The sequence below is a fragment of the Oncorhynchus tshawytscha genome, unplaced genomic scaffold, assembly GCF_018296145.1.
Source record: "Oncorhynchus tshawytscha isolate Ot180627B unplaced genomic scaffold, Otsh_v2.0 Un_scaffold_7322_pilon_pilon, whole genome shotgun sequence".
In the NCBI taxonomy this organism is placed as follows: domain Eukaryota; kingdom Metazoa; phylum Chordata; class Actinopteri; order Salmoniformes; family Salmonidae; genus Oncorhynchus; species Oncorhynchus tshawytscha.
The window spans coordinates 352,999-366,757 of NW_024609773.1; the positions used below are offsets into that span (position 1 = coordinate 352,999).

The following is a 13,759-nucleotide window of genomic DNA, read 5'->3' on the forward strand; positions in this document are numbered from 1 at the left end:
GATATAGAAAAATAGTTGCTTAATTGCTAGGACACTTTTTAGTCCAGAAACACAGGCATGCTCAGCATTCAAATTTGATTTTTACATTGTATCTAACATTATATGAGATTTAACCATGTGTACCATGCTGCACATGCCCATGTCTGCATCACATGAGGGATTTAATATATCAATGATTAAAAGTCAAACAGTATATTCTGACATTTGTGGCAGAAACATTTATAATTACCTTTGTTTATTACAAGTTCGTCAGTTGAATACCAGTTTAGATCCAAAATGGCGAAGATATGAGGTCATATATCACAGTCCAATGGGAACACAAGGGTACTATGCACCCCACGTGGGGACATCCGTCTCTGATAGGCTAATGCAGCTAAACTCATTCGGAGAATCCGATTGGCTTGTGAGAGGCCCTCTCGCGGCAGTTGAGTCCTCGTGTCAGTGCACAGTCTGTGTGTGGTACAGCAAGCGTTGGAAAAACTGGGTAAATCGAATGCAAGCAATTGCTTCGTTACAACATCCAACTTTTCTACGATTTAACCTCTTTTAACTTACAAAATTGTATTTGGATTTACTAGAAGACTCGTCAATAATTGCATTTATCCAAGAAAGGCTTTCTTGGAAGTTTTATGCGGTCAACAACTCGTCGTAATCGACGGCTCTCCGACGTCGGATCTGAAAGGCATTGTCGAGGCAGGTCGTGCGGCGCCACGAGATCACCGAAGTTCCAAGGCTCGGCTGGGACAAGGATTCCATGTAACCAGCGATTACTTTTGGATCATTTTTTCATTCTCATAAGGAAGGTTACCAGCCGAGGATTGTGAAAATTCGTTCAACAGAGGGATTATTGCCGTCGTAGGGGAGGGGAATCAATCGAGACAAAGGTAAAGAAGAAGACCCGAGAAGAGCCCGCTAACAAGACGGGTAGCTTTCATGGCTGGGCTACTTTGAAAACAGCAGTGTGTTTTATAACCAAGTTTGGTGGACTGAATGTCATAATCCCGCAGCCCGCTTTGTCGTATATTCTGTTTTCCAGTGGCGCTCGAACACTGCAGCTCGGCGAACAGCAAATTGTTACATTTGTTGCGAATGCAGATAATATATAAACACGATACATTGTATCAACTTTGATTGTAGCGAGGCTGGTCTTTTTGGTTTGGGATAAATTGTTACCCGTGCTACGCGCCTATTGTAGTTTTTTTCGTCTGCTAGTGTAGCCTATTATCACTCTAGCGTGAAGGCTTGACACGCCAACAAACCTGTCAAGCAAACCCATTTAGATATCACAATTTCCTAACATGTCGGATAAATATTTGCAAATCGAGAATAGCGGCTTATTATGACATGTATTTTTGAGAGACGGACCAGGCGATGATAGTGAGTTAAATTATAGAGGCTATAATCTGCATATGCCATTGACTAAATTCAGCAAGTATTTCCTTGCTGTCGTCACGAGCATATTTTGAAGCTATGTGCGTGTTCCGATTGCATACTCCGTTCATTTAGCTAATATCCATTCTGTTCTGCTTTTTTGTTATGTTTGTTTGTGATGTTGAAAGGAAAGGGGCTTAAAATCAACAATAAAGATCGAGAGATCGGAGGGTGGAAGTGTGTTCTCCGCCGCGGAGGATTGGCATTGTCCGACCGCTTGTGCGCACAGGGAGGGGTGGCGGACTATCGCACATCTACTCGGATTACTGAAGTATCCCCCGATTTCCCTCAAAAAAGGATACATTCAAGATGTATCCACAGGGCCGGCATCCGGTAAGTATCCCAGCTCTTGAGATTATTATGCGAATTCATGCAAGTGTACCGCCTTCAAAATAATTAGCTTGTCAGACACGAGCTCGTGATCTGCACCTTACTATTTATGGTCTGCACGTCGAGTAGCCTAGTCCCTCTGTTTATGGCGCTCGACAACACGTTTCGACAGGAAACTGCAAATAAACAATCGATTCACGTGTAAGATTCTAATGAGCAGTTTTAAAAACGAAAGACGGCCAATATGCAAGAGGGGGAAAAAATATTTTCAGAGCGAATATTTTTTTCCCCTCTAAATTCCTCCAAGCTGCTGCATTGAAGCAGTAGCGGATATGCTGTAATTATCGAGCTTACTGCACGGCATCATTGGCATGCATTGAATTCCTCACAAATCAGGTTGTGATTTCCCCTCCCTCTCTCTCTCCGCTCACCCCCCTTCCCGTGCTCTTTGAGGACGGGCGCACTGACCCGCCTCTGTCATCGCACTCTTGAGTGATAGTGGTTCTTCCCACCATTATAAAAGCGGCCACCAGGCAGGGCTCAAGGGAACGTTTGGGTACCACACTGACAAACCACCATTCAGCAGCAGCAAAAATAATTTTACACGGAAGAGAGAGGCCTATAGGAGAGGGAGGCTAAGAAAGCATGATGAAGGATGATGATACTATTTTGCCATCTTTCTGTTGCTATTGATTATAAATGGACTTATGTTATAGAAATGGTCTGAGATCTAGGTGTTATGTGTTGTAGTCTGTTATGTTATAGAAATGGGCTGAGATCTAGGTGTTATGTGTTGTAGTCTGTTATGTTATAGAAATGGTCTGAGATCTAGGTGTTATGTGTTGTAGTCTGTTATGTTATAGAAATGGTCTGAGATCTAGGTGTTATGTGTTGTAGTCTGTTATGTTATAGAAATGGGCTGAGATCTAGGTGTTATGTGTTGTAGTCTGTTATGTTATAGAAATGGATCTGAGATCTAGGATCTAGGTGTTATGTGTGTATGTGTTGTAGTCTGTCTGTTATGTTATAGAAATGGTCTGAGATCTAGGTGTTATGTGTTGTAGTCTGTTATGTTATAGAAATGGGCTGAGATCTAGGTGTTATGTGTTGTAGTCTGTTATGTTATAGAAATGGTCTGAGATCTAGGTGTTATGTGTTGTAGTCTGTTATAGAAATGGGCTGAGATCTAGTCGTTATGTGTGTAGTCTGTTATGTTATAGAAATGGGCTGAGATCTAGGTGTTATGTGTTGTAGTATGTTATAGAAATGGGCTGAGATCTAGGTGTTATGTGTTGTAGTCTGTTATGTTATAGAAATGGGCTGAGATCTAGGTGTTATGTGTTGTAGTCTGTTATGTTATAGAAATGGTCTGAGATCTAGGTGTTATGTTATAGAAATGGTCTGAGATCTAGGTGTTATGTGTTGTAGTCTGTTATGTTATAGAAATGGGCTGAGATCTAGGTGTTATGTGTTGTAGTCTGTTATGTTATAGAAATGGGCTGAGATCTAGGTGTTATGTGTTGTAGCCTGTTATAGAAATGGGCTGAGATCTAGGTGTTATGTGTTGTAGTCTGTTATGTTATAGAAATGGGCTGAGATCTAGGTGTTATGTGCTGTAGTCTGTTATGTTATAGAAATGGGTCTGAGATCTAGGTGTTATGTGTTGTTCTGAGATCTAGGTGTTATGTGTTGTAGTCTGTTATGTTATAGAAATGGCTGAGATCTAGGTGTTATGTGTTGTAGTCTGTTATGTTATAGAAATGGGCTGAGATCTAGGTGTTATGTGTTGTAGTCTGTTATGTTATAGAAATGGTCTGAGATCTGAGATCTAGTCTGTTATGTGTTGTAGTCTGTTATGTTATAGAAATGGGCTGAGATCTAGGTGTTATGTGTTGTAGTCTGTTATGTTATAGAAATGGTCTGAGATCTAGGTGTTATGTGTTGTAGTCTGTCTGAGATCTAGGCGTTATGTGTTGTGTTATAGAAATGGGCTGAGATCTAGGTAGTCTGTTATAGAAATGGGCTGAGATCTAGGCGTTATGTGTTGTAGTCTGTTATGTTATAGAAATGGGCTGAGATCTAGGTGTTATGTGTTGTAGTCTGTTATGTTATAGAAATGGTCTGATTGTTATGTGCTGTAGTCTGTCTGAGATCTAGGTGTTATGTGTTTAGTCTGTTATGTTATAGAAATGGGCTGAGATCTAGGTGTTATGTGTTGTAGTCTGTTATGTTATAGAAATGGGCTGAGATCTAGGTGTTATGTGTTGTAGTCTGTTATGTTATAGAAATGGGCTGAGATCTAGGTGTTATGTGTTGTAGTCTGTTATTTTATAGAAATGGGCTGAGATCTAGGCGTTATGTGTTGTAGTCTGTTATGTTATAGAAATGGGCTGAGATCTAGGTGTTATGTGTTGTAGTCTGTTATTTTATAGAAATGGGTTGAGATCTAGGTGTTATGTGTTGTAGCCTGTTATAGAAATGGGCTGAGATCTAGGCGTTATGTGTTGTAGTCTGTTATTTTATAGAAATGGGTTGAGATCTAGGTGTTATGTGTTGTAGCCTGTTATAGAAATGGGCTGAGATCTAGGTGTTATGTGTTGTAGTCTGTTATGTTATAGAAATGGGCTGAGATCTAGGCGTTATGTGTTGTAGTCTGTTATGTTATAGAAATGGGTTGAGATCTAGGTGTTATGTGTTATTGTATGTTATAGAAATGGGCTGAGATCTAGGCGTTATGTGTTGTAGTCTGTTATGTTATAGAAATGGGCTGAGATCTAGGCGTTATGTGTTATTGTATGTTATAGAAATGGGTTGAGATCTAGGCGTGATGTAATAGGTGTGGCTGCACTACCACTTCATTGGGGTTATTGATATCAACACTGCTTTTCTCTAGGCACCACACCAACCAGGGCAGCCTGGCTTCAAGTTCACCGTGGCCGAGTCCTGCGACAGGATCAAAGACGAGTTTCAGTTCCTGCAGGCCCAGTACCACAGGTAATGACATCCATTTTTAGAGGATGTACTTCAGCTGAAAGAACCAGGCTAGTCTACTCATGATCAATCTAGTTAGAGATGTCTCTTAACACTGGTAATATCAAGTTGATTTTGGGTATGTAGAATTTAGATTTTTCACATGGTACAACTATATGATTATGGTGTATTGTGTTTCTAACCAAATATTTCTGTGAAATGGACTAACATGTATTAATTATGTAATAAAGCATAAATATTGGCTCATAATAATGGACCATATTTCTCCTCTTTCAGTCTCAAAGTGGAGTACGACAAACTGGCCAATGAGAAGACAGAGATGCAGCGTCACTATGTCATGGTAAGAATATCACACTACATACAAGTACAATCACTTCCTGGAACTAAAACCCTGCATGTGATGGTTAGTAAGATGTGTTATTATTTTCCCTCAGATGAAACGGTAGCAACCGTGTTTGTTTGCAGAGGCAATTTGAATTACATTTTTGGGTGCGTTTGAGATTTTTGACTCATGATCATCCCTGTGTGGTGATTGTCCAGAAAGGGACATTGGGGCCTCCTGTGATTGGAGGAAGTGTGTGTGTGCACCTATAGAGAAGGTGGGGGTTGTTGTGAATCTCCACCAGAGGTCAAATGTCTGGCCGTTGATAACAGGGCGTGACGGACGGGGCTTTGTGATGATGGGGGGGGGGGTCATAATGGCTCCGTGGCCTCTTTTATGCCTCTGACCCCCTAAGGGTTAATGACTGGCCTGCTGGCTTTGTGTGTGAAGCTGATTATTTAGGGCAGTATTCTCCCAGGGTGAGCTATGGCCTATGGGCCTTCACATACCCAGGGCCTTCCTGACACATCCAGGGCCTTCTAAGACACCCAGGGCTCTCATTAAGGATGGAGAGGGTTTGGGGAGGGGGATAGAAGGGACCCCCTGGCCAGGTAGACAACTAGTTAGTCACGGTGGAGTATGGCATTTTATATTTTAGCCTGGCTGTTTAGCGGTGGCCTCTTATCTGGGATGACTTGCAGACAATACTGTGGCCTATGGCTGAATGACCTCATCAAGTAGAGGACATAGTGAAGTATTACCATTAAAAAAAAACAAATAGCACTATTAACCTTTACATTGTTGCCATTTTAGAATGTGACTTAACTCCAAAACAACAGCTCCAACTGATCCACATTCAAACGTTCCCTTTTGAACAAAAAAAAAATCATTTTCAAAGCCCCCCATGATCAAATAGAAATTGTAAGTATAGATGGTACAACGTTATTTGTATTTACTGTCAAGCTACAACATTGATCCAACTCAAAGAGCCTAGCTGAGGTTCTGGGTAACACAAAAAGGGCTGGTGAATGAATGGAAAATAACCAGTCAGTCCCTAGACATGATGTAACAGAGGCCAAACTCTGAGCTGAGGCCCCGTGCATATAAACTCCTCTTATCTTATTTGTACACGCCAGGATTGATTTTAACCAAACGCACTGGTACTTTAGTTAAACATTATTTTTTTATTCTGAGGAAATGCATGCACTGGTTTAGCGGTAGTGTGTGAGAGGGGGGTTGTTAGATAAACAGGATGGACTAACTAGGCCTCATCTGGCAGCCGCCAGTTCACGCCCTGATAGTGAGTATCGCTATGGATGTCTAATCTACGATTGACAACAATCTATTTGTTTTGAAAGACTCGTATTTCGCCAGACTGATTGAGTTAGCAACGTAGCATTTTAAAATCGGACTGTGCTCAAAAGAAGTGGATTGGAGTCCTGTAGCTTAGCATTTACCCACGGTTCACATCGCTCACCCCTTAGACTCCCAAAAAGAGCTGGAAGAACAAAGAAAAGGATAGAAATAGAGGGAGAAGTAGAGGCATCACTACAGCCTTTGAGCCAGCCTGGGTGGGGGATTTCAAGTGTTAATCATTAAAGGGCTACGACAGCTAGTTCTCTCCCTTTAGCCATGTTCAGGAGTCCAGCATTCTGACATGCAGACTGCTTCCCATGGAACACTCAGCTTGTTCTCACTTGTTCACTATATTCCTTTTTTTCATATTCTAACTAGTAAATGAATGGGATGTGAATGTTTCATTATGTGACTCTTGTCTTTTCCAGTACTATGAGATGTCCTATGGGCTGAACATTGAGATGCACAAACAGGTATGTAGCATTATCCTCATCTCTCTACTTTGAAAGAGTGGTTGTTAGTATATGGGCTCTCTGACCGTCCAGCGTATGGGTTCTCTATCCGTCCAGCGTATGGGATCTCTATCAGTCCAGCGTATGGGTTCACTATCTGTCCAGAGTATGGGCTCTCTGTCAGTGCAACGTATGGGTTCTCTATCAGTGCAACGTATGGGTTCTCTATCAGTGCAACGTATGGGTTCTCTATCGGTCCAACGTATGGGTTCTCTATCGGTCCAACGTATGGGTTCTCTATCGGTCCAACGCATGGGTTCTCTATCGGTCCAGCGCATGGGCTCTCTATCGGTCCAGCGCATGGGCTCTCTATCGGTCCAGCGCATGGGCTCTCTATCGGTCCAGCGCATGGGGGTCCAGCGCATGGGCTCTCTATCGGTCCAGCGCATGGGCCCTCTGGGTCCAGCGCATGGGCCCTCTATCGGTCCAGCGCATGGGCTCTCTATCGGTCCAGCGCATGGGCCCTCTATCGGTCCAGCGCATGGGCCCTCTATCGGTCCAGCGCATGGGCCCTCTATCGGTCCAGCGCATGGGCCCTCTATCGGTCCAGCGCATGGGCTCTCTATCGGTCCAGCGCATGGGCCCTCTATCGGTCCAGCGCATGGGCTCTCTATCGGCCCAGCGCATGGGCTCTCTATCGGTCCAGCGCATGGGCTCTCTATCGGTCCAGCGCATGGGCTCTCTATCGGTCCAGCGCATGGGCGCTCTATCGGTCCCGGTGTCTGTCAGTTAAGTGAAGGAAGATGGTGACATCGGCTTGTGAGTCATTGAGTATGTTTACATGCACAATAATAATGTGATAATAAACAGATTTACGGCAGTAGGTACCTGCTTTTCTGAGCAATTATTAGGACATGTAAACACCGGTGTTCCAGTGGTGTATTTGATCTGTGCCTGTGCTGGCACCAGCCGAGAGCCTCCCTCTTGTTCCAGTGGTGTATTTGATCTGTGCCTGTGCTGGCACCAGCCGAGAGCCTCCCTCTTGTTCCAGTGGTGTATTTGATCTGCGCCTGTGCTGGCACCAGCCGAGAGCCTCCCTCTTGTTCCAGTGGTGTATTTGATCTGTGCCTGTGCTGGCACCAGCCGAGAGCCTCCCTCTTGTTCCAGTGGTGTATTTGATCTGTGCCTGTGCTGGCACCAGCCGAGAGCCTCCCTCTTGTTCCAGTGGTGTATTTGATCTGTGCCTGTGCTGGCACCAGCCGAGAGCCTCCCTCTTGTTCCAGTGGTGTATTTGATCTGTGCCTGTGCTGGCACCAGCCGAGAGCCTCCCTCTTGTTCCAGTGGTGTATTTGATCTGTGCCTGTGCTGGCACCAGCCGAGAGCCTCCCTCTTGTTCCAGTGGTGTATTTGATCTGCGCCTGTGCTGGCACCAGCCGAGAGCCTCCCTCTTTAGTGCCAGACAAGTTCTGAACAACTGAATGCATGTGTCTTAGAAATAGTTTTCCCTTACAAACTTTACATGTCCAAACTGAGAATCAAATCGGCTTCCCAAAAATAACATGGTCGCTGTGGTAGAACGTTTATTTTGATTGGTAATTTTCTGCATTTATCAGAGTGCCATCAGGTAGCCTGATTTCAGATGTGTCCATGGAAACAGGATTATTATTATTATTATTAGGGAAATTTGTTTTTCTTGCAAATAATGTAAATGTTTTAATCAAACTATTATATTAATCTGATTATTCACAAATAATCACACTGTGTGCATGTAACGTACTCATTATGTCTGACACATTGTGGTGTGTCTGTTTGTAGGGGATTGGAAAGCAAGAGCTATGATTGTTCAATCACACAGACACACAACCTTAGTCGATGCCCTCAGTCTTAAATGCTTCTCAGTCACACAGGGACAGACACACACCTCACGTTCTCATTGCCTCCTGAGAAACACACGCACACACACACACACATACGAGACCTTAGTCTATGCCCTCAGTCATAAACACTCCTCAAGTAACACACACACAAACACACACCGACTCCCTTCCTGTCTGTGAAAACGCTGACGGGCTAAACAGCGAGCTGGGCAGGCGGCCTGATGGGGCTGCTTTGATAAGATTAAAGTGAAGTCTGGCGAGGACTTAGTGTGTGTGTTTCTCCCAGTGACGAGTCTGACTCAACTAAAGGCAGCATGCAGAGCCAGCCAGTCTAAAACCTCATTAGGTCCGCTGCCTCTCAGCAGAAAGTATTAATCAGCAGGAGAAGCCAACCAGAGGGCTCCCTCAGCCTCAGCCTGGCTGTGAGTGGAGGAGACATTAGACCTGCCTCACTACTGGAGAAACAGACAAAATGGCCACCTTAGAGAGCGGAAGGGGGAACGCTGCTCAGTCAAACAGTCTGTCAATATCCACCGGGGCCGTGAAGCGGGCTTTTTAGTGGCGAGGTGATTTGTGGCATCTATCACGCAGTTTTCTCTAGTCTCCCTCTGGTTCCTTTCATCTCTCTTCTGTCTTTCCTGGCTTCTCGCTCTTTCCTTGTTTATTTTCCTCCTCTTTACCCCCCCACCCCCTTCTCAGTGTGATGTGAAGTGAGAGATGGGCTGTGCCTGTGTGTCATTAGCACTGTAATATGATGTATGAACATGGACTTTAGGCAGGCTGGTCGAGGAGGAGGAGTAGATGGACTTTAGGCAGGCTGGTCGAAGAGGAGGAGTAGATGGGCTTTAGGCAGGCTGGTCGAGGAGGAGGAGTAGATGGACTTTAGGCAGGCTGGTCGAAGAGGAGGAGTAGATGGGCTTTAGGCAGGCTGGTGGGCGAAGAGGAGGAGTAGATGGGCTTTAGGCAGGCTGGTCGAAGAGGAGGAGTAGATGGGCTTTAGGCAGGCTGGTCGAGAGAGGAGGGGTAGATGGGCTTTAGGCAGGCTGGTCGAAGAGGAGGAGTAGATGGGCTTTAGGCAGGCTGGTCGAAGAGGAGGAGTAGATGGGCTTTAGGCAGGCTGGTAGATGGGCTTTAGGCAGGCTGGTCGAAGAGGAGGAGTAGATGGGCTTTAGGCAGGCTGGATGGGCGAAGAGGAGGAGTAGATGGGCTTTAGGCAGGCTGGTCGAAGAGGAGGAGTAGATGGGCTTTAGGCAGGCTGGTCGAGAGGAGGAGGAGTAGATGGGCTTTAGGCAGGCTGGTCGAGGAGGAGGAGTAGATGGGCTTTAGGCAGGCTGGTGGGCTTTAGGCAGGAGGAGGAGTAGATGGGCTTTAGGCAGGCTGGTCGAGGAGGAGGAGTAGATGGGCTTTAGGCAGGCTGGTCGAGGAGGAGGAGTAGATGGGCTTTAGGCAGGCTGGTCGAGGAGGAGGAGTAGATGGGCTTTAGGCAGGCTGGTCGAGGAGGAGGAGTAGATGGGCTTTAGGCAGGCTGGTCGAAGGAGGAGGAGTAGATGGGCTTTAGGCAGGCTGGTCGCAAGAGGAGGAGTAGATGGGCTTTAGGCAGGCTGGTCGAGGAGGAGGAGTAGATGGGCTTTAGGCAGGCTGGTCGAGGAGGAGGAGTAGATGGGCTTTAGGCAGGCTGGTCGAGGAGGAGGAGTAGATGGGCTTTAGGCAGGCTGGTCGAGGAGGAGGAGGAGTAGATGGGCTTTAGGCAGGCTGGTCGAGGAGGAGGAGTAGATGGGCTTTAGGCAGGCTGGTCGAGGAGGAGGAGTAGATGGGCTAGATGGGCTTTAGGCAGGCTGGTCGAGGAGGAGGAGTAGATGGGCTTTAGGCAGGCTGTCGAGGAGGAGGAGTAGGAAGGCAGGCTGGTGAGGAGGAGGAGTAGATGGGCTTTAGGCAGGCTGGTATTTAGGCAGGCTGGTCGAGGAGGAGGAGTAGATGGGCTTTAGGCAGGCAAATAGATGGGCTTTAGGCAGGCTGGTCGAGGAGGAGGAGGGGTAGATGGGAGGCAGGCTGGTCGAGGAGGAGGAGGATGGGCTTTAGGCAGGCTGGTCGAAGAGGAGGAGTAGATGGGCTTTAGGCAGGCTGGTCGAGGAGGGGAGAGGGGAACTGGCTGTCTTGCAAGGTTAATGGCATCAGTGGGAGGATGGTGGATTGGAGCAGCATGGCTGATTTATCAGGATGAGAAGTGTGTGCGTGTGTATGTGCGTCTGCATATTTTTGTGTGTGTGCCAAATGTGTCCCACGGGGAACTAGATCCCCTAGAAGGTTCTGTCAGGCTCTTATCACTGACAGGAGTTGGGAGGATGGGAGGTGGACGAGTGAGTGAGGAGGGTGGGTGGGACGAGCGAGGGTGGATGGGTGGTGGGAAGAGGATGGGTGGTGGGAAGAGCGAGGGAGGATGGGAAGAGCGAGGGAGGATGGGAAGAGCGAGGGAGGATGGGAAGAGCGAGGGAGGATGGGAAGAGCGAGGGAGGATGGGAAGAGCGAGGGAGGATGGGAAGAGCGAGGGAGGATGGGAAGAGCGAGGGAGGATGGGAAGAGCGAGGGAGGATGGGAGGTGGGAAGAGCGAGGGAGGATTGGAGGTAAACAGAGGGAGGATGGGCGGTGGAAGGATGGAACTGCTGTGTAAACATGTTAATGGACTGGCCCTCTCCCTTGCTCGCCTTTTCTTTATCAATAAGACCCCCCACCCCCATCGCTCCCCACTGAACACTAGTGTTTATGATGACATCAGTCTGGTGTAAACAGTGAGCATCTCTCCTCTTATCCAGGTTACTAGTGGTGAAGGGAGGGGAGAGGAGGTGTAAACAGTGAGCATTTCTCTCTTCTCATCCAGGTTACTAGTGGTGAAGGGAGGGGAGAGGAGGTGTAAACAGTGAGCATTTCTCTCTTCTCATCCAGGTTACTAGTGGTGAAGGGAGGGGAGAGGAGGTGTAAACAGTGAGCATCTCTCCTCTTATCCAGGTTACTAGTGGTGAAGGGAGGGGAGAGGAGGTGTAAACAGTGAGCATTTCTCTCTTCTCATCCAGGTTACTAGTGGTGAAGGGAGGGGAGAGGAGGTGTAAACAGTGAGCATCTCTCCTCTTATCCAGGTTACTAGTGGTGAAGGGAGGGGAGAGGAGGTGTAAACAGTGAGAATCTCTCTTCTTATCCAGGTTACTAGTGGTGAAGGGAGGGGAGAGGAGGTGTAAACAGTGAGCATCTCTCTCCTCTTATCCAGGTTACTATTGGTGAAGGGAGGGGAGAGGAGGTGTAAACAGTGAGCATCTCTCTCCTCTTATCCAGGTTACTAGTGGTGAAGGGAGGGGAGAGGAGGTGTAAACAGTGAGAATCTCTCTTCTTATCCAGGTTACTAGTGGTGAAGGGAGGGGAGAGGAGGTGTAAACAGTGAGCATCTCTCTCCTCTTATCCAGGTTACTATTGGTGAAGGGAGAGGAGAGGAGGTATAAACAGTGAGCATCTCTCCTCTTATCCAGGTTACTAGTGGTGAAGGGAGGGGAGAGGTGTAAACAGTGAGCATCTCTCCTCTTATCCAGGTTACTAGTGGTGAAGGGAGGGGAGAGGAGGTGTAAACAGTGAGCATCTCTCTCCTCTTATCAGGTTACTATTGGTGAAGGGAGAGGAGAGGAGGTATAAACAGTGAGCATCTCTCTCCTCTTATCCAGGTTACTATTGGTGAAGGGAGAGGAGAGGAGGTATAAACAGTGAGCATCTCTCCTCTTATCCAGGTTACTAGTGGTGAAGGGAGGGGAGAGGAGGTGTAAACAGTGAGCATCTCTCTCCTCTTATCCAGGTTACTGGTGGTGAAGGGAGAGGAGAGGAGGTGTAAACAGTGAGCATCTCTCCTCTTATCCAGGTTACTGGTGGTGAAGGGAGGGGAGAGGAGGTGTGGGGGGGTCGGCAGCGCAGGGCTTTATGGGGGGGTCGGCAGCGCAGAGCTCTGGGGGTCGGCAGCGCAGAGCTCTATGGGGGGGTCGGCAGCGCAGGGCTCTATGGGGGTCGGCAGCGCAGAGCTCTATGGGGGTCGGCAGCGCAGGGCTCTATGGGGGGGTCGGCAGCGCAGGGCTCTATGGGGGGTCGGCAGCGCAGAGCTCTATGGGGGGTCGGCAGCACAGGGCTCTATTGGGGGGTTTGACAGAGCTCTTATGATGATGCGGCGCCGTGGGGTGTCAAGGGTGGTGCGGGGCGGAGATAATCATCCTCGTTTCGCTGTCAATAAGTGATTTTAATTAGCACAGCTCATTAGGCTGCCACGGCAACGAGGCCCTCTGAGCTCTGTGTGTCAGTGTGAGGAGTTCAGAGGGTACTCCATCTTATTCGCTGCTTAGTTTCTGTCATATTTTCTCTCTCTCTCATATTTTCTTTCTCCCTCTGTTGCTCTGATTGAAAACCTGGGCTTTCTTCCTTAGGCGCTCTGTTTTTCCACTGTGTGTTTGCTCAATTCCTCCCCTGCTTGTCCATAACGAGGCTTCACTGAGAGGGAGCTTTATTTAGGGAAGTCCTGTTTGTGGCCTGAGTGGGAGGGAGAGGTGTGTGTGTGTGTGTGTGTGTGTGAGAGAGAGAGCTTGTTCAAATGAATAATTTCCACAGGATTCTAGGAATTGTTTGCCAAGGTGATGATAGTCGACTTGTCTGTGAGCCAAAACAAACGGCCTGGGAGAACACACACATGGATGGAGGTTACTAGTGTCTTGTGATACGTGCTTCATCATTCTGGTCAGCCTGGATCTGCTGCTACAGTCCCACAAGACGATGAAGGTCTCGTTGAAGCCGTTTTGTGTTACACAACCACCCTACTGGGTGTTATGTGTCAGTCAGAATGCTGATCCAGTGGAATGGACAAGTAAGTATCTGGTTGCAGGGATAATTGAAGGAAATATTGTGTGTCTGTCTGTCTTCTCCAGGCCCCTAATGAACTTAGTGATTTGTAGAAAAATAGCAACAGTTTTCTATGCTCCTT

At 47.1% G+C, this 13,759-nt stretch overlaps 1 protein-coding gene and 1 long non-coding RNA gene across 9 annotated transcripts in view; both read left to right on the forward strand.

Annotated features, from left to right (window-relative positions):
- Positions 1 to 433: 433 nt before the first annotated feature.
- Positions 434 to 13,759, forward strand: part of tle3b (TLE family member 3, transcriptional corepressor b) — a 68,426-nt gene continuing 55,100 nt past the window's right edge. For 5 of the 7 annotated variants that reach the window (XM_042317859.1, XM_042317862.1, XM_042317861.1 and 2 more), the window contains exons 1-5: positions 434 to 884; positions 1,560 to 1,764; positions 4,655 to 4,755; positions 5,029 to 5,092; positions 6,859 to 6,903. In XM_042317859.1, the coding sequence (XP_042173793.1) occupies positions 1,741 to 1,764; positions 4,655 to 4,755; positions 5,029 to 5,092; positions 6,859 to 6,903 (234 nt within the window). In that variant the 5' untranslated portion in view covers positions 434 to 884; positions 1,560 to 1,740. The remainder of the gene's footprint in view (positions 885 to 1,559; positions 1,765 to 4,654; positions 4,756 to 5,028; positions 5,093 to 6,858; positions 6,904 to 13,759) is intronic. The other 2 variants (XM_042317864.1, XM_042317866.1) reach the window with 1 other exon arrangement.
- On the forward strand, positions 3,605 to 4,643 carry LOC121845821. Of its 2 annotated transcripts, none has more exons than XR_006082792.1 (3): positions 3,605 to 3,704; positions 3,764 to 3,844; positions 3,967 to 4,643. It is a non-coding gene; the product is annotated as an uncharacterized LOC121845821 (long non-coding RNA). The 2 variants fall into 2 exon arrangements; XR_006082791.1 differs by having other exon boundaries at positions 4,114 to 4,643.